Genomic DNA, 23,287 nt, shown 5'->3' on the forward strand with positions numbered 1-23,287 from the left:
CAAGCAGGCAGAGAGGCAGGCAGAGAGAGAGGAGGAAGCAGGCTCCCCGCTGAGCAGAGAGCCCGATGCGGGCCTCGATCCCAGGACCCTGAGATCACGACCTGAGCCGAAGGCAGCGGCTTAACCCACTGAGCCACCCAGGCGCCCTGCTCTCACAATTTTAACTTCTAAAATCAAAGTGCTACTTCTCTAAGTGGGATGAGGTATTTAAGAATGAAAGCTGGAAGGAACAGAATGTTCACTTTTTAAAATGCAAGCTTTTTCAGAGTGAGCACGGCGTCATCAGGAATGCATTGCGCAAGGGGGACTGGATTTTTCACTCGGGCTGACATTAGATGTCATGAGAACTCTGGACTCTAAGTGCCTCCACTATGTCACGAAAGGCTTGGCTCAGCTCACCTGAGGTCTCCTTTGTCCTACCTGGCTTCCCCTCTTCACAGATCACAGGTCACATCTTTATTAAAACAGCCACCACCACCACCACCCCCAAACCATGGACATTCCAGGACACTCTCCTCCTGTTTTCTTCAAAAGAAACAAAACAAAACACCTAGTTCACAGAACCTTGTATTTTGGAGCTGAGTCAGCGTCTTCTACACTGGATAGGAAGAATTTGATTTGTAAACACTGTGGTAATCAAGCAGTACTTGTATTTTAGAATATCACCTTTGCTTTCTATCCTGAAGGTTTGGTCATTGTGAACTCACCACCCTGAGATGAAGACCTTAGCTGAGATCAAGAGTCAGACGCTGAGCCACCCAGGCACCCCATACCATTTTCAATAACGAATGTGCATGTTCTTTTGGTCATTAAGTCCTTTATCCTGTTTTCAACACTTCCCATCTCCAAAGCCCATTTATGCTCACAGTGACTCACAGATAAAGCAGGGTTCTAGCCTAGTCTTAAATTCACTGAAGAGATAAAGGGAAAGGAGTTGCCTCCTAACGTCATGAAAAAACATGGCATTGTCAAAATACGAAAGGACGTACTTGTGGCTGTGGCAAAGTGCTCATCCTGGCAGGTGCCAGAAGAGTAGGGAGCACACCAAGTTAGTGAATACTTAAAGGGCAGTGAATACTTAAGCACTCAATTGGGTTGTATCAACTTTTAGGGCATTGGGAAGCCATTCAGGATTTCTCAGCAAGGGGTCAAGGGGCCGGATTTGTCGGATAAATCTGGTGGCAGCAAGTCTCACAGTTCAGAGAATTGAGAGGCAGCTAACTGCACCACCCCGCCTCACTGACCCCCCTCCGCCAGCCAAAAAAGCCAAACCAGGGCAGTGACCATGTGAATGCAGGGGAGGGCAAGATGTCCTATTTAGAAGGAGACTAAAGGAGACAAAGCTACTGAGTGGTTCTAAAACGAACAGGAATCAAGAATCCATGAAGGCTCAAGACAGGTGCTTTCAAATAAAAGAAAATGTAAGGGGAAGGGGCGAGGGGAGGAGGAGGCTGGGTTCTGTGCTAAGCTTTCCAAGCTTGAGACCAGAGTGAACCTGCAAAAAAAAAACACTGATGAATAGGGATCGGATGTCAGCAATGAGGCAGAAGCTTGAGACAGAGGTCTAGGACCCATCTAGGGGTTAGCTGCCCAGATGTGCTTAGAAGAATCCTAAACCCTGGGGCAAAGCACATATAAGGGGCAGAGGAAGAGAAACAGTCACAAAGTCAAGTCAGGAGACAGGGGTGAGCAGAATCTTGGAGGAGGAATTCAGGATAGGGGACAAATACTGATCATCGGCGCCATCCCCACCAAGAACATCATGGATCTGTCTCTGCACTAGAAGAGAAGATCCACGAGGGCAGGAACCTTCTGCTGCTGTGTCTGCGATGCCTACCAGAGTGCGCAACTCTTGGCAGCTGCTCTGCAACTGCTTGTGGAAGGAACGGAAAGATACCGGTCAGGCCTTCAGTAGCTGCAGAACTTGATCATCAGAAGGCACTGATGACAAACACCAGGGCCACTATCAGGAACTCCCCCCGCCCCCCAAAACAAACACACACATCCCTACCCTGTCCAACTTCACCAAAGCACTGCTGGGAGTCTGGCTCCTGGAAGACAGAAGGCTGAGACACAAGTTCACCACTGAGCCGGGGGTAAAAATCTCGTTAAGTCTCATTCACCCACCTTGATGGAAGTTCCGCATAGGCAGGCATCATCATTACGACGGGTTCCTCTTAAAACCCTTATGAGATTATCTAGAGTCCATAAAAGCTATAGAGAACACCTGAACATGCAAGAAAGTTTAGATAGAATGAATCTTATGGGAGTCATGCCAAACGAGGAAGTCACCCATCTCATCGGTTTTAGGAGTTTTCACATTTGCTTAAAAATGAGCATAGCTAGATGATCTTTTACAGCTCTGATCCCTGCCAATTAATGTTGGTGGGATTCTAACTGTACGTAGAAGTTCAAAGATCAACCTGGAAAGTATGAGACTTTGTGATAAAGAGCCCCCAAAAGAGTCTCATGGTTCCTGAGGTAGAATCGTGCCTCAACAGGTGAACGGCTCAGATTTCGAAGTCCTTAATCAGGCCCCATCGGCAAAGCTCAGCTTGCTTCCCCCATGACCAGCAAAGCAGGACTACAGAAGATGCCTAGCACACAGCAGGCGCTCAGTAAGAACAGGTGATGCACCTGAGTTTTCCCTTCAAACCACGCACGTTAACAATCCATCTCTCCAGCTTTGTTTGGACCCGCAGGGCCTCTCCCTTCACTGAAGTCACTCTTCAGGTTCCACAGCAAGAAGTCTTCCTACTTCCTCCACAGGCAACAGGGCCCTTCAGGCTTGGCGCCTCCGAATGGAACAGGCTCTGCGTCTCCTACTCACAAGACTCCACAAAGCGTATTTGCTACACAGTTTTATTCAAGGACTTTCTATATTCACCACTGAAATCACTGCTAAGCTCTTTTCTTATCTATTTGTGTCACAGTTCTCCATGCTGCATGGTGAAGACAGGCGACGGCGAGCCTGTCTGTTAGGACTGACGACGGGCATGGCGTCACCATCGAAGAGCTCTGAGAGTAGACGCTTGTGGAGGAGGAGGAGGAGAATGGAGAGGAGGGTCCTGAGGAAGGGCCGAGACGGGCTGCCCCACCCACAGAACCCAAGGCCTGCGTGAGGCCTGGGACCTGCTTTCCCCTCTGCCCCGGAAGGTCTTCTCTGGGTGATTCTAAGGCACAGTGGTGAAGGACGTTGAGTGGCCCACCCAGTGTGGTCCTCTGGTCTAGTGGCAGCCCCTCGCCTGCCAACAGTGCACTGAGCATTCCGTTCTGAAGATCTTCTCAAACACACGCAAGCAGCATTCTCTAATGGAAATGGAGACAAGGTCTTTCTTGGAAGAGAGTGCCCCAGAAGGTACTCTCTGCCCCAAGACCAACCAGGTCCCTTTTAAGGTCCCTGAGAACAGCAGCCTGGGAGCAACCAAGACTTTCAAAGGCTGACAAGGCACAGAGTGGATGAATGAAAAGGGAACAATACATGGAAAAAAACAAAACACAACACAACTTTGGCTTATAAAACCTCCAACCTGAGGTGGGGACATCCGTGTCCACAAACATGCAGAAACAGATGACTGTAGCAGATGGTTGTCAGAAATGCTTCAGCATTTCCCACACTGTCCACACCCCAAGCCCTGCTCTCCCCTCCCCCAAATGCCCTTGCAACACACACACACACACACACAGTATGTGCAGAATAAGTCAGAGGTTGGGATCCAGAGCCTGACGTCAGGATAGAACTGTTGGCACTCCGCACTATATCACCATGATTAGTCCTATCTAGACAGCAAAATTCACATTGGCCTAAGCTTGAATGGCGGGGTCTGTCTTCTGAAAAGTTAGGCTGCACCCAAGACTGCCAGATCTGGAAAGTCTTTCACTTCTCCTACTTCGCTGAAAGGCTGTCCACCCTGGTTGAAGGTCAGCTTATACCGTAACCGGATGGGCTCCTGCACAAAGACAGAAGACATTAAATTAGTGGGGAGAGACACAGACCAGCCCACTCTAAGAGTTTCTGCCCACTCAGCAGTCACCAAGGAATAGCAATATCACACTAACTCCATGTCAGTAAGACCCCGAAACAACTGTACAACAGGGGCCCCTGGCCAGCGCCCTCTGAGACGACAAATACAAGGGGAGCCAGCCATGCATCCTGAGAGAACTCCCCCGCCTCTGCAGTCCTGAGGCGGACCACGACTCAGACCAGTTGAGGAGGACAGGCAGGCCTCACCCTTTCAGAGGACTCATGGTCCTGGGGGGAATTTGTGTCACTCTTGGTTCCCAGCTATGGCACCCCAGTCAGAGACCTTCCTCCAAAGAGCCCCGAAGAATACAGACCTCAGCTGGGAATATCCCACCACCACTCCCAACCAGACACTTTAGAGCAAGACCTAACTAAACCTCTTTCAACCTACCATGCTACCTCCCGACAGCCCAGGGCCTCCCTCCCCATCCCCCTGCTATCAAAGTTACCAGAACATACTTTATGAGGATTGTCAAGCAATAGCATCTGAGAGATCACAGCTGGAGGCGTCAGCGGACTGAAGGCAGGGAGCTTGGAGCTGGATGCCGGCTGCAGCTTCACTCTCATGGACTATGGTGGGGGGCAGAAAAATCCAGTATCTAATTTGTTCCTAATAAAGTACAGCTTCAAAGAGGGAGTTATGGTAAACAGGAAAACTTGACCTCCACCCACCAAATAATTAAAGGGTCCCAAAGTCCTTTCCTTCCAGAAATCGAAGCTGTGTGGTCAATGGTTGGCTTCTGAGAGGCAGCATGAAGAGCTAGGGCATACCTTGGGCTGAGTTCTACTTCTTACTAGCTCTGGGACCTTGGGCAAAATACTTAACCTTTCTGAACCCATGGACTAGAAGTTTATAAAATAAGAGATAACAATAACACATGGCCCACAAGACTACCACAGGGATGAGAGAATGTGTATTTTTACTTTTGCTTACCTTGAACCTTTCCTTTCAGGACATCCTTTCCCTGTCTTTTGTGATGCTGTTAGTCATGGGGCCCTACTTCTCTCGAAGAGGAACGGATGTCATGTCTACACTGGTCAGAGTACCTCTATTATCCTTGAACACAAGGTACTGGTCCCAATTACCCCATTACCCAAGTAATGCCAATGGGGCCAAACCTACCCCTTTCTTGGGTAATTACTATGCATGCCTCGTGCCAGACGGAAGTTTCCCTCTGTGATAAAAGAGTTCAGGAAGGAAAGGACTATGTAATTCTGGGGCTGCTGGTAGCCATTTCCATGCTCTTTGGAGTCTGCTGGAGAACAGGCTCCCCAGAAGAAAGCGAAGTCAAGAGGTAGAAAGAAATTCTTTTTTTTTTTTTTTTTTTAAAGATTTATATATTTATTTGACAGAAAGAGATCACAAGTAGGCAGAGAGGCAGGCAGAGAGAGAGGAGGAAGCAGGCTCCCCGCTGAGCAGAGAGCCCGATATGGGGCTTGATCCCAGGACCCTGGGATCATGACCTGAGCTGAAAGCAGAGGCTTTAACCCACTGAGCCACCCAGGCGCCCCCCTTTTTTTTTTTTAAAAGATTTTATTTATTTATTTGACAGACAGAAATCACAAGTAGACGGAGAGGCAGGCAGAGAGAGAGAGAGGGAAGCAGGCTCCCCGCCGAGCAGAGAGCCCGATGCGGGACTCGATCCCAGGACCCTGAGATCATGACCTGAGCCGAAGGCAGCGGCTTAACCCACTGAGCCACCCAGGCACCCCAAGGTGGAAAGAGATTCTTAAGGAATCATTTTAAGAACTTATCTGGATTCGGTCACATCTAAAGTCAGATATTCAGAAATCCCCAGTTCAACAAGCCAATAAACCTCCCATTTGATCTTAAACTCCTTTGAGGATTTTGTCTCTTATACCTAACTCAAAGATCATGTCCTAGGTTAGGGAGCTGGCCAGCAGACGGCTCACCTTCGGCACGGCAACTTGAAACATGATGTCCCAGACAGGCTGGGTGGCAGTGCTCATCATGGTCAACAGCAACACCTGCACCTCCGGGTGGCCAGGGGCCCCCGTCTGGGAAAAGTGGAGCAGAATTCGGAATCCATTCCGGTCATACACGATAAGAGGCGGCAGGCTGCCTGGTGGAGAAGGACCCAAGCAAAAGGGTTAGCATGACCACGAAGTCACCAACGCCTGAAAGATGTGCATGTTATCACCCACTGCTGCCGCTGCTTCTCCAGTCAGCACAGCTCCTGGACTAACCTCCTCGGAACCAAGCTTTCGGTGCTGCCGTGATCCAGCTCTCACTACTCCCAACCTGGACTCCTAGTTCCCCTCAAACTGATCGCTCCCCACCATCCAACCCCCTGAAGCACATCACCAGTTGTTTTGTTTTAAAGATTTTATTTATTTATATGAGATAGAGCGAGAGCAAGAGAGAGGGAGAGAGAGAGAGAGAGGGCACAAGCCAGAGAGGGGGGAGGGCAGAGGGAGAAGGAGAAGCAGGCTCCCCGCGGAGCAGAGAGTCAGCTCGGGGCTCAATCCCAGGACCCCTGAGATCACATGACCTGAGCTGAAGGCAAACGCTTAACCAACTGAACCACCCAGGCGCCCCAGCATATTACCAGTTTAAAAAAAAAAAAAGGAACTTTAAGGGAGACAGGATTAGGACTCAAATACTATGAACATGACAGAAAATACAGGATCTCATAGAGAATGAAATAAAAGACACCATTAATTCTACGCAGAAATCAAAGTATTGCTAACATTTGGGCCTATTTCCTTCTGGTCTCTCTTCTATGACTACATGCACACACATCTCTCGCATTTAATTTTACAAAACAATAAAGACACATCTCTTCAAGTCAGTAGGTTTAGTGACGTTCCAATGGGCTAAGGCAAATAGGGTATGGGGGGTGGTGCAAGACTTCACATTTATGACAGGGGAAGGGCGACCTGCAGCAGTACATACTCGTAAGTACACAACTGAGTGAAGTAGAAAACTACGCATGCAGAATAGACCTAATGAGAGAATTCTAGAACATTTATTTCAAAATCAGTGGCTGGCTCACTACAGTGGAAGACAACTACATAATTTGGGAAAAAATTTCTAATGAAGATCCTTCACTGATGCCAAAAATCACTTACCAAAGTGTACATTCAGTAGGTTAACATTGATACCAACAAAGTGTACGTTCAACGGTTTAACACTGAAACTGACAACGATGTAAAAGTCTGCAAACTCCTGAGGTACGGTGGTGAGGGCACAGGGAAAGAGGCGACCTTTGTGAAGGGATCTTGCTAATGCAGATCAGAATTTCAAATGTCTATACCCAGCACTTCTAAGAAGATCCTGATGAAATAATCAAGAATGTTTAAACATAGAAGTGTCCAGAGATGTTCGGCATAGCAGTTTTAACAGCAAACAACTAGAAACAAATTATCCTTCAGAAAGGAATTGAATTCAGGCACCCGGGTGACTCAGTGAAGTGACTTGAGTTTAGCTCAGGTCGTAATCTTGGGGTCACGAGATCGAGCCCAGGTCCGTGCTGAGCACAGAGCTTCAGAGTCTCTCTTTCCTTCTCCCTGTGTCCCTCACCACTCAAGCTCATGTGCTCTCACTCCAAAAAAATGTTTTTAATTAAAAAAATTTTCAATGAAGAAAGGAACTGAATAAATGAATGACAGTACCATGATTATAGATGTATGGAGACATTTAAAAAGTAAGGGTTTTGAAGAATAATTCATGGCATGAAAAAATGCTATGGCTTATAAAAGTAAAGCCGGCTGTAAAACATTCTAAATATACTGCAGTGCCAATTTATTAAAAAAGTATATATATATACACATGACTAAGCAAGAAGACACATTAAGATATTAATAGAACTTCCATCTCTGGGACCAGTATAGATGATTTTAATTTTCTGCTCTGTTTTTTTCTAAAATTTCTACTTTGAGGGGCAACTAGGTGGCTCAGTCAAGTTAAGTGTCCAACTCCTGATTTTGGCTCAGGTCATGATCTTGGGGTCCAGGGGTCAAGACCAGCATCAGGCCCTGTGCTGAGCGTGGGGTCTGCTTGAGATTCTCTCTCCCCCTTTCCCTCTGGCCCTGCTCTTCCCCACCCCCCCGCCAAATGAATAAGATCTTTAAAAATAAAATTTCTACGTTAAATGTGTTTTTTCATTTTTGTACTTTTGTAATAATTTCAGATTTATAAAATGTTATAAAAACACAACTCCCATACACCCTTCACCCAGCTTCCTCAAATGTTTACATTTTTACAAAGATTAACATTACGTAACATGGGACAGTGATCAAAACCAGGAAATTAGCACTAGACAGCTATTATTTTTAAGGTCAAGTAAGTATCACAAATGGCTCCTACTGCATACTGTTTGATTCCTCTGCCTGGTTCCAGATGCGACATCAGCACACAGAGCCACAGGAGAGCTGTGTGCCCAGAGAAAAGGGCCTGTACTGTACATCCGAGCACCCTGGGTGTCTCCTGCTCCCATGCCGGTATGCCGACCGCATGCAGTCACCTTTCCTCCTTCGTAAGGAGGGAACCTCTGCTCTCCTGCACTGAGGACCCCCCATGGTAGACGGCCACTAGCCAAGTTCTTCCTTTCCACCTAATCCCACCTCTTCAAAGTTATTTCTGCCACACTGGACCGGACATTCCCTTCAATTTCAAATGAGTGAGCATCATGTCTAAAAAGACTCGAGTCCCCTCATTAAAGTCTGCCTGCCAATATCCTTCACCTTTAGTGTCAACCCCAAGCCAGAAAACTTTATGAAAAATAGTAGGTAAGAGACTGTGAAGCCATCTCCTTACCCTCTGCCCCCAGGCAAAATCCTTAGCACTCACCTTCCCCAATTTAAGAGCCACCCCCTACCAGTCCAGAGCAGATAAAGCTGGGTATTTAATAGCAAGGGTGGGGGGTGGTGAAGGTAAAACTGTACTTACTGGGCTTGACAGACTCCAAAGGGACAAACACTTGAGCCAGCGATGTATTCTGGGTGGATGGGGAAGAAGCCAATGGCCCAGCTTCCCAGGACCAACCTGGAGAGGACTTAGTGCCAGGGGGCACTTCCTTAGGAATGCTCTTCTGTGGAACATAATTCCTACAAAGAAATGAAAAAAATATCAAGACTAGCAAAAATAATACACAATTTCAGGAATCTGATTAGGCTTTCTGAAGAGTTAGGTAAGAAAGAGAGAGAAAAAGAAATACATATGTGTGTGTGTGTATTTTAAAGGGGTAAGACTTTAGATGGGTAATTTCACCTGTGCCTCCATTTTCTCATCTGTAAAATGGAAATCATCTAGCATCTACCTCATGGGGTTGTTATTAGAATTAAATGAGAAAATATATGTAGGGCGCCTGGGTGGCTCAGTGGGTTAAGCCGCTGCCTTCGGCTCAGGTCATGATCTCAGGGTCCTGGGATCGAGTCCCGCATCGGGCTCTCTGCTCGGCGGGGAGCCTGCTTCCCTCTCTCTATCTCTCTGCCTGCTTGTGATCTCTGCCTGTCAAATCAACAAATAAAATCTTTAAAAAAGAAAATACATGTAAAGAATTGCAGGGACTGTGCAGACCTAAGACCCCAGTAAACTAGAGCTATTATTAAAGGAATGAGAGTTGTAGTTGCCAGGCAGCCTCTGAAATGTTGTTCAGGTGAAGTTTCCCATATATGGTATGGGCACTAGGAAGATGCTAACACCACTACACAGACCGTGATATTCACATTTCATGATTTTGTCCATTTGGAATGTAAATTGAGAATATTTTATAAGTAGGCTCCACGCCCAGCAAGGAGCCCAACTCAGGGCTCGAACTCATGACCCTGAGATAGAAACCTGAGCTGAGGGGCGCCTGGGTGGCTCAGTGGGTTAAGCCGCTGCCTTCGGCTCGGGTCATGATCTCAGGGTCCTGGGATCGAGTCCCGCATCGGGCTCTCTGCTCAGCAGGGAGCCTGCTTCCCTCTCTCTCTCTCTCTGGATGCCTCTCCGTCTACTTGTGATTTCTCTCTGTCAAATTAATAAATAAAAATCTTAAAAAAAAAAAAAAAAAAAGAAACCTGAGCTGAGATCAAGAATCAGATGCTTAACGGACTGGGCCACCCAGGCTCTCCAAAGACATTTTCAATACAAACTGAAACTACAGTGTAGAATAACCCACACAGATCAGGAAGATTACCAGCCCCCAGCTGAGTGGTTAGAAGGAGAAAATGAAAAGATGACTCTCTGAGTGCAAACGAGAATGACGTCCCAGCACATCTTCCTGTAGGCCAGGGCCCTGTGTCTCTACCGCAGATATGGACGTGCTCAGGCTGTCTACGGGAAGGCAAGCCACCCCAGCCCTCCAGAGGCAAAGCAGCAGGATCTACGTTCACATATTTAGATTCACATGCTAGAGCACTTCTACCTCTAGGAATCCGCACTGTAACAAAGCTCCAAGTGCCTCTGAACTGAAAGGTATTTAAACACCCACAAGAGGGCAGTGACTAAATATATGAGTATTATGTGCACGCGGATTATTAGACCACCAGAATGCGACAAATTTATAGAAACGGACATGGACATGTATCAAAGATGCGATGTGGAAAAACCACACTGGGGAACCCTTTGTAAATGATGATCCCATGTGTATAAAAAATAAACAACATAACCCGTTACACACAGAGAGAAAAGCAAAGGGACATTCGACATTATCTTTAGAGAGTGATAATTGGGCCTTTCTATGTTATCTAGTTCTCTAGTGATCAAATTTTGCTTAACTTCATTGTAAAAAAAAAAAAAAAAAAGCCTGTGAACACCAAAACCATCACCTACTGCTGCTACTAGTTAAAGCAACCCCTTTTTGCAGAGATCCTAACCAAAGCATGTTTTTTTTTGTCTGACTTGGGATGGGGAGTCAAAGGAGACAAGGGGAAGCACACACAGAACCTGGGGTAGGAAAGCAGCAGCCTCCCCAGGGAGAGAGGGCTCCGGCTATCTGCAAGCGTGCCCCGTGTTACTGTACACTAACACGGCCCATCAGCCTGCCCCCCACACGATGAGCAGAAGCACACGCACGGAGCCCCTCTTCTATGTTCCTTGCCCACGAGACTCACAGAGGCCCTGGACATGGCTGTGGGGAGAGGAGATCCAGCAAGTTCCTTTCTGCAGAAGGGCTCTGAACATCACCACCTGGCAGCATGCTGGCGGGGGGATTCTTCTTTTCCTTACAGCAATTCTGACCAGCAACCTGTGAAAGCAGGAATGCCTAAAATAAGGCCATGGTATGCATGACCAGGAGCCATGGTGACACCAGGACAAAGGCTGACTGCATTTCCTGAGACAGGAGGAGAAATAGGGCCAGAAAACACAGGAGTCCTGATCGGACATTCAGTAAGCGGGAGCCTGGATACCACTGCAGAGGGTAGGAGTATAAGGAGAGGGAAAAATGTGTCTCTCGGGGGGTTGAAGCCAGACAGTAACAGTAAGGAAGAGGCTCCGGACCTCCAAATCCAGTCGCCGCAGGCTATGCTGGGGCCTCCCCCCACCACCCAGGCAGCACTGCCCTCAGGAACGCAGGTTTGAGGGACCTCCTTTCCAGCCCTAGGAAGAGCTTCCCTACCTTGTTGGTAACCGGAGCATCACCGAGTCCTAGAAGGAAGAAACAGAAAGATGCGCACCAGTAACTCTACCTGACAGGAGCTAGAGATTGATACCATGTTCACCCTTTCCAGAACACAGAGAAAGCCTGGGCAAAGCAATTACCCAAAATCATTCTCAAGTCATCCGTGGCAAATCTGAGACTAAACGCGATGGGGACCTCCCAGGATGGCAGCGCCCCTTTATTCATTAGGGGATATGTTCTAAGACCCCGGTGGATGTCTGCAAAGGCAGATAGTAGCAATCCCTCCATATACTATGTTTTTCCCCACACATACATGTCTATGATTAAGTTTACTTTGTAAGTTAGACACTGTAACAGATAATAAAAATAATATGCTGCAGTAAGAGTTATGTGAATGTGGTCTCGCTCTCAAAATATATCATACTGTACTCACCCTTTGTCTTCTTGTGGTGGGAGATGATAAAATGCCTACGTGATGAGAGGAAGTGAGGTGAACGAGGTAGGCATGGGACGCAGCCCTAGGCTACTAGTGACCTTCTGACCAGAGGTCAGAAGGAGGCTCATCGGCTTCCAGACCACGAGTCACTGAAACCACGGACGAGGGGGCTACCGTATACCCAGCTCCCTCTGAAAACAGGCATAGTCTCCCGAAGCGGAACCAGATCACTCGCTCTCCCTGGGAGTCAGGGCCATTCTGGGCCTGCTCCCCGTAAACACCCTCCCTCACCTAAGGCTGCCAGGTCCTGGTGAAGCAAGGATGGTGCCGCAGTCCCGGCCTGCTCAGATCCACTGTCCACCTCCAAGTCAATCAGAGGGCAGCTCTTCGTGCAGCCTGCGGGTTTCTGAAAGACTACACAAGAGTCCGGAAAATGTGTCAGGATGTGAGCACAGTCTCCACTTAATGCCCGTCAGCTTCCCAGAGGCGTCCTCCCAAACAGAAGACATCACACCGCCCCTCAGTGCCCCCCGTGGTGGGTAGCCTGTGCCGACATCTGGAACAGGACAGGACGCAGCCAGAGGACTGCCTTCCTACCCCAGCAACTGGTGTCCTCTGCTAGGCATCCAGTCAACCTGGCCAGCAACACAGCTGGCGTCTCCGCCTCACAGGCTTTTTGACAACAGCTCATCACAATCACTGGAGTGCTTGATAAAAACACAAACCCCCAGGCCACGTGCTAAGGAGCATTGATACAGAAGCTCCAAGCTGAAGACCTAAGAATCTGCGTTTTAGCCAGTATTCCAGATGATTCTGATGTAGTTAGCCACCAACACACAGATCTTTTTTTGTTTTGTTTTATTTTTTTGTTTTGTTTTTTTGGTCTCTAGCTCTCCTGAGTAAGCATTCATGAGAAGAGGAATCAAAACCTGGGTGCAAAATACCATGTGCTCCTGTGGAGAGCCAGAGACGGGCTCCAGCCCGCCCATCAGTTGGTGATGGCACATGTGGCAGAGGCTGGCTACATAAAACCAACTCTTGAAGGAAAGGGGAAAAAAGAGCAAGGCCTCTCATTTCCACACCACAACCCAGAATATTCTAAGGATCCATTTCTTCTCCAGGATTTGCAGGATGTCCGGGCAGAAGGTAAGAGAGGCTTCTTTGCACATACCTGTGGAGACAGCTAGGTCTCCCACTGCGCTGGTCACTGTGTTCCCAAAGATGACTCGGCCCTCCATCACCTGTTTGTACAGCAGAACTCCCTGGGTGAGGAGGTCATTTGCCTGGAGAATCTCCGCTGAAGGAGGAGGGGAAATTGAGAACACCCCTTCAGTTATCCACCAACAATCTCAGTCTTTTTAAAGTCATTCCAGAAAGCAGCGGCCACACAGCTCTACCAGGTTCAGTAGATCTATGCCTCCTGCTGCCAGATCATGTGATCAGACCCCTAGCAGACCTAGTTATTCAGTCCCTGAACCCCAACACCTCTCGTTCAAGATGCAGGAGAAACCAAATTTCTTCGCCTTCGTTCCCAATACCTTCCAACACAAGGATCAACACTTGAAACATGGCTATTTCAACTAAGAAACTAAAACTTTAATATTTAATTAACTTAAAAACAGTTTTGTCAATGTGAATGTGAATATTAAAGAGTTTTTCAGGGGGCGGCACCTGGGTGGCTCAGTCGGTTAAGCAGCTGCCTTTGGCTCAGGTCATGATCCTGGAGTCCTGGGATTGAGCCCTACGTCATGCTCCTTGCTCAGCAGGGAGTCTGCTTCTCCCTCTGTCTCCTACCACCACCCCTGCTTGTGTTCTCAAATAAATAAAATCTTCAAAAAGATTTTTAAAAAGAGATTTTTTTGGTACTTTATTCACTTATTGGAAAGCTTTTAAGTGTGTAGGGAACAAATATGAATGTATGTTTACCTGTAATTTCATAAAATCTAAATATAGATCAAGTACTTCTGATGAAAACTTGGCATCCAAATTAAAATGTCATCTAAATATAAAATACACACTGGATTCCAAAAACTTCATAAGCTTTTGTGAAATTGGCTTCTGCCTATTTTCTTAACCGTGGACATAAGCTACAACATGGTGGTGTATTCACCCGGCAAAATGTTTTAGTTGGCACAGGCAAGTTGCTTAAAAATTTGATTGTTTTTGAGCTTACTGCAATCAGAGAAAATGATGGGTTCAGACCATAATCATGAAGAGATCATCAGAAACCAGGGGCCTCTTGACCACTACCCACGAAGTGTTCTTGCTTCCCCAATCCCTATTCTAACTGATCCTGAATCCGATCAAGCCCCTGATGCACTTTATAAGAAATATCAGCAATTTGTAAGAAGGGTCAGATATGGAAAAACATTAAATACCATGGGGCATGCCATTAGAACATTGAGGCCTAGAGAAACTTTGTAGGTCAAAGGGCATGTTTTTCCAGTCAAAACCAAAAGACAACTGACAGAATGGGAGAAGATATTTCCAAATGGCATATCAGATAAAGGGCTAGTATCCAAAATCTATAGAGAACTTATCAAACTCAACACCCAAACAAATAATAAACGAATCAAGAAATGGGCAAAAGACATGAACAGACATTTCTGCAAAGACGACATCCAAATGGCCAACAGTGAAAAACATGAAAAAGTGCTCAACATCACTTGGCGTCAGGGAAATACAAATCAAAACCACAGTTAGACACCACCTCACACCAGTCAGAATGGCTAAAATTAACTAGTCAGGAAACGACAGATGCTGGCGAGGATGAGGAAAAAGGCGAGCCCTCCTGCATTACAGGTGGGAATGCAAGCTGATGCAGCCACTCTGGAGAACAGTGTGGAGGTTCCTCAAAAAGCTGAAAATAGAGCTACCCTAAGACCCAGCAATCGCACAGCTGGATATTTACGCTGAAGATACAAATGTAGTGATCTGAAGGGGCATGTGCTCCTGAATGTTTATAGCAGCAATGTCACAATAGCCAAACTGGATGTCCATTAACAGATGACTGGATAAAGACGTGGTGTGTACAAACACACACACACACACACACACACACACAGGAACCCATCCAAAAGAAAAAAAAAAACAACCACGAAATCTTGCCATTTGCAATGATGTGGATGGAACTAGAGGGTATTATGCTAAGTGAAGTAAGTCAAGCAGAGAAAGACAATTATCATATGATCTCTCTGATAGGAGGAATTTGAGAGGGAGGGTGGGGGGCTGTGGTTGGAACGGAGGGAAAAATGAACTAGATGGGACCGGGGAGGGAGACAAACCGTAAGAGACTCTTAGTCTCACAAAACAAGCTGAGGGCTGCTGGAGGGGAGAGCAGTGAGAAGGAAGGGGGAGCCGGGTGATGGACACCGAGGAGGGTATGTGCTAGGGTGTGCTAGGGGGCATGCTTTTCATCTAATAACAAAGAAAAAGAACAGAGGGGCTATCCATTAAAAAAGGGCTTACAAAATAGCAGCATGGCTTTTCTGAGTGATTCAGAACTTTAAAAAAAAGGGAGGGAGGAGGAGGCGGGAGGGTTAGCACGAAATGTTGAGAGAGAAATGCCCAGGGAAATCTTAACACTATTTGATTACCTTAAAACATTTGGAATTTGCTTCAGAGAGAATGAGCGAAGGGGGTAGAGCAGTACATATGCAACAAGAGGAAAAAAGATGGGTCATGTGCTAGCTGGTGGCTGTTACCCACAGGTGAAGGGCACACAGGGCTTATCCCACTATTTCCCTGCACATGTCCTGAAATTTTCCGTAACATAAAGTATAAAATATTTTAATCCCTGTCCGCAGGTACGAACATTCTCCACAGCCCCTACCATCACCCCCTCCGCTCCTCCTCAGCCTGCCTCATTGAGGTTGGTGGCCCAGCCCCTGCGGCACTCAGGTTGGGGAGACCTTCGAGATGCAGCAGTTCCTCAGACTTCCGTTAATCTTCCTTCGAGCATCTCCCTTGCGCCCAACCTTCACCGCACGTTCCCACCCCTCTCCACGCTTTCGGACCTGCCGATGACTGCTCGCTCGGGCCTCGAGCATCCTGGAAATCAGTTCTAAGCCAACACGGGGCACGCCCTTCGGAAGCCCAGCCGCCACAGAACCTGAAGCCCTTCTGTCTGGTCTCTGGCACCACCGCAGCCCAGCAGGAAGGGGCACGTGTGTTCTGCCCTCCGTGGTCCCGGCTGCGCCCAGAGGAGGGGGACCGCCTTACCCAGCGCGTCGTCGTCGTCCGTGGTCTCACTCGCCAGCCGGAACAGCGTGGGCCGCAGCTTCTCACAGCGCTCATACACGACCTGAGGAAACAGCCTGGTTTCACAGCAAGGCCCCAGATGCCTCCAATAAGCATACAGCAGAGTCTAGGGCTTCTGGAATTCTCCTGAGTCCATCCTAAATGCGTGACTGCAGGTTTGAAATGACATGGCTGTTACAGTGTCAGAAAAAGTTTGGGCTATAGTTACCTGAATTTTTAAAATAGTTAAAAAGATGACAGAAGCCTAAGAATCTCCCTTCTGAGCATGTACGATATTAGCTCTTCTCCAAGCTCCTTTCCTTGCCTCCTAGAAGAGCTTTAATAGTGGGGTAACCCCACATAGAACTCTGAAGAGATTCCTCTGCTTTAAAACTAACATCCAGAGGGCACCTGGGTGGCTCAGTCATTAAACGTCTGCCTCTAGCTCAGGTCATGATCCCAGGGTCCTGAGATCAAGCTCCACATCAGGCTCCCTGCTCCACAGGAGGCCTGCTTCTCCCTCTCCCAGTCCCCCTGCTTGTGTTCCCTGTCTCACTGTGTCTCTGTCACATAAATAAAATCTTTAAAAAAAAAAATAATAAAACTAACATCCAAACTCCCCATCCAACTGTTGTCTGATGCCAGTCTTCCTTTTCCAAAAACACTCCCTGATTTCCACTGCAGGTTCTCCCAGGACTAAACCTCAGTCCGCACCAATAACACCTGGGAAGTCTCACTCTCCTGATCGCAGGGAAGTGCTCTGGACAGCGGCACCCTCCACATGCTCGGTGTTGAGGAGGACGCTGGCTTCTGTGCACGTTAGACTTCCTTGCAAAGGAACCCAACTAACTGAGCACCGCAGTCCTCCCTGACGGCAGTGCTCCCCGCCCCCTCCCTCAGGGCTGGTGAAATGACCTCTCTGCTAGGGGAGTCCGGGAGAGGTGTAACCGTCCCTGAGAAGAACACACTGACCAAACATGCTTAAACATGTACTAGCAGCAGTATCCTCCTCTGGGGAGGGGACAATACACAATACACTTTCTCGAAGCCAAGCAGCTGGGGATGCCCGGCACCCGCTCAGGGTGGACGGTGGCCTGCATCTTTTTTCTGTTACCTCCCCTTCTCCAGAGATTGCCTGCAGTTCATTAGATGATGATGATTAGGTGATCTTATACTGCTTGCTCAGGCGCATCCTGCTTATCTATAATCTCCTTCCAGTCCTTTGTTGATTGCTATCTTTACCTAACAAATACTGGACTGAGGGGTCGTTCAGGAAGACAGTCTTCTCAACAGCTGGCCCCTGCTCCCTTTGTCTTGAAGCTGATTTGTTGGTGCCTCATTCTTGTCCTCTGCGCCATCGGGAAGTGGCAGGAGGAAGCAGGAAGGACCCCTCTTTCCTGCCACTTTGCTCTTGAGAGCGCCCTGCCTGTACGCAAGCGCACATCCGGCTCCACTCCCACCAGCCCTACGTTTTAGAGAAGGAAGCCCCTTGTGGGGAGAACAGCGGTGAGCCAGTGCTATCTGAGCAGTAGGTAAACCTGCCTGATTCGGCTTCCGTATTGGGAAGCCACTTGCTAATATTTATGTGCCGTTTTCCCCAAAGACGGCTCTGCCCATTACAAGGAAGAAGTTTTGTTTCACGCCACGTCTCTCCTGTCTCCTAGCTCGTTACCATCTTGGGTGGGGAAAGCTGTGCTATTTAGAGGCCCAGCATGCCAGCCTTGCTGATAGACTCCGGCACAAACTCACCACAGGGAGCTGGCTTTGGAGCATCTGCCCAAGCCCAGTAACCCTTCTGAGTACTGTCCCCACCCCCCCGGACGCAGAGGCCAGCATGATCTTCTCTGCAACTCTACCCAGTTCTGGCTATAGCTGATTGACCTGGGGTAGGTACGGGAGCCTTGCCGGACAAACAGATTGTTCTCTCAGGAATCTGGGCTTAGGAAAGCTACTAGTTTGTTTCTGCTAACTCTGTGAAATGGAAGGACAGGGAAACTAAGGAGCTACGTGAAAGCCATCTTTCCTGTGCAGAGAAGCACAAAAAGCTGGAAGCAGACAGAGAAGACAAATGTAGCTGGCGGAAGGAGGAAGAAGAGCAGAGCTGCAAAGACAGGCTTCGAGCGGCTGCCTCGGACAGCACTCCGCTCCCACCGCCATCTGTCTGCACTGGCGGTGGTGGCGCGGCTAGGACACCGACAGCCCCAGGGACAAAAGACAACACACAGATCAAACTCCCAGATTAAAGGAGAAAGTCCGACAAAGGACTGGTATCCAGGATATATAATGAACCCTTAACCACTCAAAAGAGACAACCCAATTAAAAATTGAGCAAAGGATCTTCAGCAAGAGGTTATACAAGCGGCCAAGAGACCTAGGAAAGAAAACTCAGCTTAACTCACCAAGGAAATACATTTCAAAACCACAGTGAGATCCCACTTTACACCCACCAGGAGAGCTATTACCAAAAGACAGGCAGTAGCAAGCGCTGACAGGATCCGGAAAACTGCGCCCTGCCATCTTGCTGGTGGGCCTGTAACTGGCACCATGGTTTGGCACACGGCTTGGCAAGGTGCTCAGACACTGAAACAGACCCACTAGATGATCTGGCAACTCCAGCTGCAGACACAGATGCGTACTGAAGAAAATCAAAAGCTTACACTGCACACACAGAGAACTGGTAACAGATGTTCTCACAACATCATTCATAATAGCCGAAGTGGAAGCCCAAATGCCCAACTGATGGAACCGACAAACAAAACGTGAGCCAGTCATGCGGCGGAAGGTTACTCGGCCAGAAAAAGGAATGAAGTTTTAATACACACTAGGAGGTAGAGAAATCTTCCAGACGTTAAGTGAAAGCAGCCAGACTCAAGGCATGGTGTAGGATTCAATTTATACAAAATGTCCAAGGAGGAAGATCTACAGACACAGACCATGGATCAGTGGTTGCCAGGAGCCGCTGAGGTGGGGGGTGGGGAATGGGGGGCTGAGGGGAGTGGTGCAGATGTGTGCTAATGGGCCCAGGACTTCTTTTAGGGCTGATTAAATTCTTCTAGCCAGTGCTAATGGCTCCTCTTAGGATAAGTAAATTCACACTAAAGGTGTTTTAAAAAAAAAAAAAAAAGATGGAGGAGCCCCTGGGTGGCTCAATTGGTTAAAAAGCCTCTGCCTTCAGCTCAGGTCATGACCCCCAGGGTCCTGGGATCGAGAATCCTGTACGCAACTATACAATTGTTTATAGCAGTTTAATTCACAATCACCCAAAGCTGGAAACAACCCATTAACTATCAAAAGACAGATATATTGTAATACACACAATAGAATACCAGTCAACAATAAATAGCAAACTATTGATACACACGCCACGAATGGATCTCCGTTATGCCAAGAGGGAGAAGCTAGAGAGAGAAGCCAGAAAGATAAAAAGAGCAAGAAGGAAAGAAAACTCTTGTTCCTTTCATTCAAGTCTAGGAAGTATAAGCTAATCAGATCACGCAACGAGGCAATGGTTGCTTGGAGGACGTGAAGACACACAAGGAGGGGAGGCTAACGCAGGGGATGCGGAGATCCTGGGGGACAAAGGACATGTTTACTGTCTTGATTGTGATGATGGCTTCATGGACACACACATGTCAAAACACATCGAATCCGCTTGAAATACGTGCAATTTCTAACGTGTCACTTACACTCAATTCTACTTGAACTGATTTTGTAAAACCAGTACCTGCAAGGCCTCCTGGTCCGGCGGGGCCTGGCCGGGCCGGCGGTACACGCTCAGCATTTCCTGCAGCACCTTCACGTGGCTCCGTACCTCCTCCACAGCACTGACTCTCTTCGACACTTTCTCAGTTTTCTCTTGCTCCTTTTAGAGGAGAGGACACGGAGGTCAGGAGCAAAGGCCTGGCTAACGCATGAGCGACGGACGGGAAAGAGGCACTGAGCTGGCAAGCTCAGGGAAGTCACTAGAACACCAAGTGGGTGGGAATGTCCACTCAGTGGCGAAGAAAACGCGGAGCCCAGAATTCCTGCAAAAGGCAATGCAGTCCAGGGACCAGATGGCCAAACTGGACTCTGTCATTGGGACAGACACTGGGGTCTATGACATGCTTGGGGCTCTCGCAGAGAAGTACTTGGAAAGTGCACAGCAGGATTTCTGCTTCCCCTCACCATCCTGCTGTTCCCCTCAGGGAGCCCGCGGCTGTGTCCCCCTTCTGGGCCCAGAGGACACCACTCTCCTCGGCCAACTGTATACCCACTCCCTCCAGCGCACACACAGCGGAGTCAAATGCTGCTTCTGCAGAGCCCCGAGGAAAAACGCCCACCTCCTTGACCAAGTTCTTGATCAGCCTGTTTGCAGCCTGAAGATCCTCCGGGTGGTTGCTCTTCAGAAGCCTCGTCAGAAGCTGCAGGGTGAACAAGAGGCGGTGAGACGCCGTCCCCCCGGTGTCAGAGGGCCCAGAGCAGCAGCCGCAGCAACAGAATGCGGACTTCCCACACGTTCTCTTACCAAGTCCTCACAGTGAGGCCATGGAGGTATTCGGACTCCCCCCACAGACCCATGGGTTTCGACAGGGTAGGCAGGTGGAAGAAACAGCCCCCAGGAGACATCTGGCGAAGACTGGAGACCTTTCTGATTGTCACAATTGGAGTGCTACTGGCATCCAGCGGGTAGAGGCCGGAATACTGTAGACTCCCTACTCTCAACAGGACAGCCCCCAGCAGGAAAATTATCTGGCCCAAAATGTCACTAATGCTGAGGTTGTCCTGGCCCAGGCACCCTCTGATACACCTCGGTGATCTTGCAGAATGCCATGCCCGTGGGAGTCACTCAGTCTGCACTGATGGAGTAAAGGCTCTAGGGAAGCCCAGAGCATCTCGTAGCTTGCCCCAGGGACACAGGATTCTCTCTTTCTCCGAAGGCTGTGCCATCCCTCCTCTTCCTACCCTCTGCCTCTGCAAGGCACCGGCAGGAGAGGAACCAGAGGGAAAGACAGCCCAGAACCTAACATAATCCTGCTTGTTCTGACCCCATGGCCACTGAACCCCCAGGTCCAAGGGAGGGTGCAGCTCAGGGGTGCAGTCAGAGGCAGAGGGTCCCCAAGCCTTTGTCTCTACACTGCCTGGAGCTTCCCTGGTACTCATTTCCCAGACCCTGTGAGTGACCAAGATTGGTAATGTCCCAACACACGGCCACCACCAGTGCTCAAGGGCCCTCTCCCCATGCAGAGGCACTCTAAAGCTATCCCCAGTTCCTCATCCCTCTCCTTCCTGATGTCTGAGGAGCAACAATTACTGGACATGGTAGCAGAAGGAAGATGGGTAGGATCAGGCTTACTGGCACTGAAGAAAAAATGTGAGCGAACACACAGCCAGTTCTTTCCAGCATCTTCCCCCAATACCACACATACACTGAATACAACCACCCACCCACCTGGCCCACTTGGGTTATCCTTTTGTACCTTCCTTCCCTCAGGAATGCTCGTACAGGTAAGGCAGAGGGTACATTAACATGGCATTTACTATTTGGCCCATCCATAGAGAAGACATCCAGACCTTATGCTACCACTCTAAGAGCCTGCTCCAGAGAGAACTCACTAACCCACCTCCTCACATCCCCCCCCAACTTTGGTTCAGGGATCAGAGCACATCTCAGGGGATATTTCAGGAAAATCCCTAAAAGAAGGGGTCTGCTGCCACCAAGGTCAGAGAGGGGCTCCTTACCTTGGACTTTTCTTCATCGGCATCGAAGATAGAGCTCTTGGGCCAGGGAGAAGGTGGAGGCAAAATTTTATCCACTGGTAGTTTAGGGTCTTGCTTTACGATGCCTAGAAGTTAAGATATGGTTATGGGTACCCACTGACCTCAGTAGGAAGCAGCATCAAGTCCAGAAACTCCTAGTTTCTGATGTCCCTGTCTTGTGCTGGTTCCTTGAAGTCAGCTGAGGGAGGATGCAGAGGCTCGGTCATACCCTGGGTCTGTTCCTTTAAGGTCATCGACAAGTGTGTTCCCAGTGGGACATAAGAAACTAGGAGTTTCTTATCAGCACCAGACCCTAAGGTTAGTGGGACACGGGCCTGACGCTATAAGAACACTGATCATTACATGCAGGTACATAACGTCCCAGGGCCCAGAAATTACTGTAGAAGCCACGACCCTTGACCCTCTCAACAACAGTGAGTACATGTGATGGAGAAAAACAGTCCATCCTGAATCCAGGTTCCTGTTTTTTTTTGTTTTTTTGTTTTTTTTTAAGATTTAATTTTTTATTTGACAGAGAGAGACAGCAAGAGAGGAAGCACAAGCAGGCAAAGGAACAGGGAGTAGCAGGCCTCCCGCAGGGAGCCCAATGTGGGGCTCAATCCCAGGACCTTGGTCATGACCTGAGCTGAAGACGGACGCTTAACAACTGAGCCACCCAGGTGCCCCATCCAGGTTCCCTCTTCTACAAGGCTCTGTGGACTCCCGACTTCTGCTCAGGACACAGAGAGGTACAAACTGCGTGACTCTACCTCCAACAGCACAGCACTGGACAACCTACAGATCGACCACTTTTCCTGAATCCATCACGGTGGAAAACACAGGGCCAAGAACGACCTGAAATCTAAGGGAAGGCAGGGCCTCCGAGGAAAGACGGAAGGCAACACCAAGGCGAAAAATTCGGATAAAGTGGTTTCTCAATTGTTTACAGGCTGGAGTGAGCAGGTGAGAGAGCACAGAACCTCTGAGGCCCACAGCAGCGCAGGAGCAACAGGCTCTTCACGAGGCCTCACCGGGCCCTCATGCAGAGACACGGCCAAGGCCTGCGGTCCCACTTCCGTCCTCTCTCCTCCAGAACAAGCACCTTCAACGGCTGGGAAGGACAACAAACCGTGCACCCCTCAGCTGTGGGAATAGACTGCAGCTTCCAAACAGAAAGGAAAGCCTTCTGGCCCTGGGGGGGGGGGGCAAGATCACAAACAGGTGCTACCGAGACCTGGAGAAACAGCTCGGTTAAGCCTCTGCCTTTAGCTGAGGTCATGA

At 48.6% G+C, this 23,287-nt stretch overlaps 1 protein-coding gene across 3 annotated transcripts in view; it reads right to left on the reverse strand.

The window, feature by feature from the left end:
• Nucleotides 1-549: 549 nt before the first annotated feature.
• Nucleotides 550-23,287, reverse strand: part of GGA2 (golgi associated, gamma adaptin ear containing, ARF binding protein 2) — a 35,705-nt gene continuing 12,967 nt past the window's right edge. For 2 of the 3 annotated variants that reach the window (XM_045072727.1, XM_045072728.1), the window contains exons 6-17: nucleotides 21,989-22,092; nucleotides 20,590-20,670; nucleotides 19,992-20,129; nucleotides 16,250-16,331; nucleotides 13,200-13,325; nucleotides 12,320-12,442; nucleotides 11,590-11,618; nucleotides 11,084-11,217; nucleotides 8,937-9,094; nucleotides 5,939-6,108; nucleotides 4,484-4,594; nucleotides 550-3,950 (exon numbers count right to left, since the gene is read on the reverse strand). In XM_045072727.1, coding sequence (XP_044928662.1) covers nucleotides 3,840-3,950; nucleotides 4,484-4,594; nucleotides 5,939-6,108; nucleotides 8,937-9,094; nucleotides 11,084-11,217; nucleotides 11,590-11,618; nucleotides 12,320-12,442; nucleotides 13,200-13,325; nucleotides 16,250-16,331; nucleotides 19,992-20,129; nucleotides 20,590-20,670; nucleotides 21,989-22,092 — 1,367 coding nt within the window. In that variant the 3' untranslated portion in view covers nucleotides 550-3,839. Of the gene's footprint in view, nucleotides 3,951-4,483; nucleotides 4,595-5,938; nucleotides 6,109-8,936; nucleotides 9,095-11,083; nucleotides 11,218-11,589; nucleotides 11,619-12,025; nucleotides 12,061-12,319; nucleotides 12,443-13,199; nucleotides 13,326-16,249; nucleotides 16,332-19,991; nucleotides 20,130-20,589; nucleotides 20,671-21,988; nucleotides 22,093-23,287 lie in introns of those variants that run through there. The other variant, XM_045072729.1, reaches the window with a different exon arrangement.

Source organism: Mustela putorius, unplaced genomic scaffold (genome assembly GCF_011764305.1).
Source record: "Mustela putorius furo isolate JIRA1106 unplaced genomic scaffold, ASM1176430v1.1 tig00004041_pilon_pilon_pilon, whole genome shotgun sequence".
NCBI classification, from domain to species: domain Eukaryota; kingdom Metazoa; phylum Chordata; class Mammalia; order Carnivora; family Mustelidae; genus Mustela; species Mustela putorius.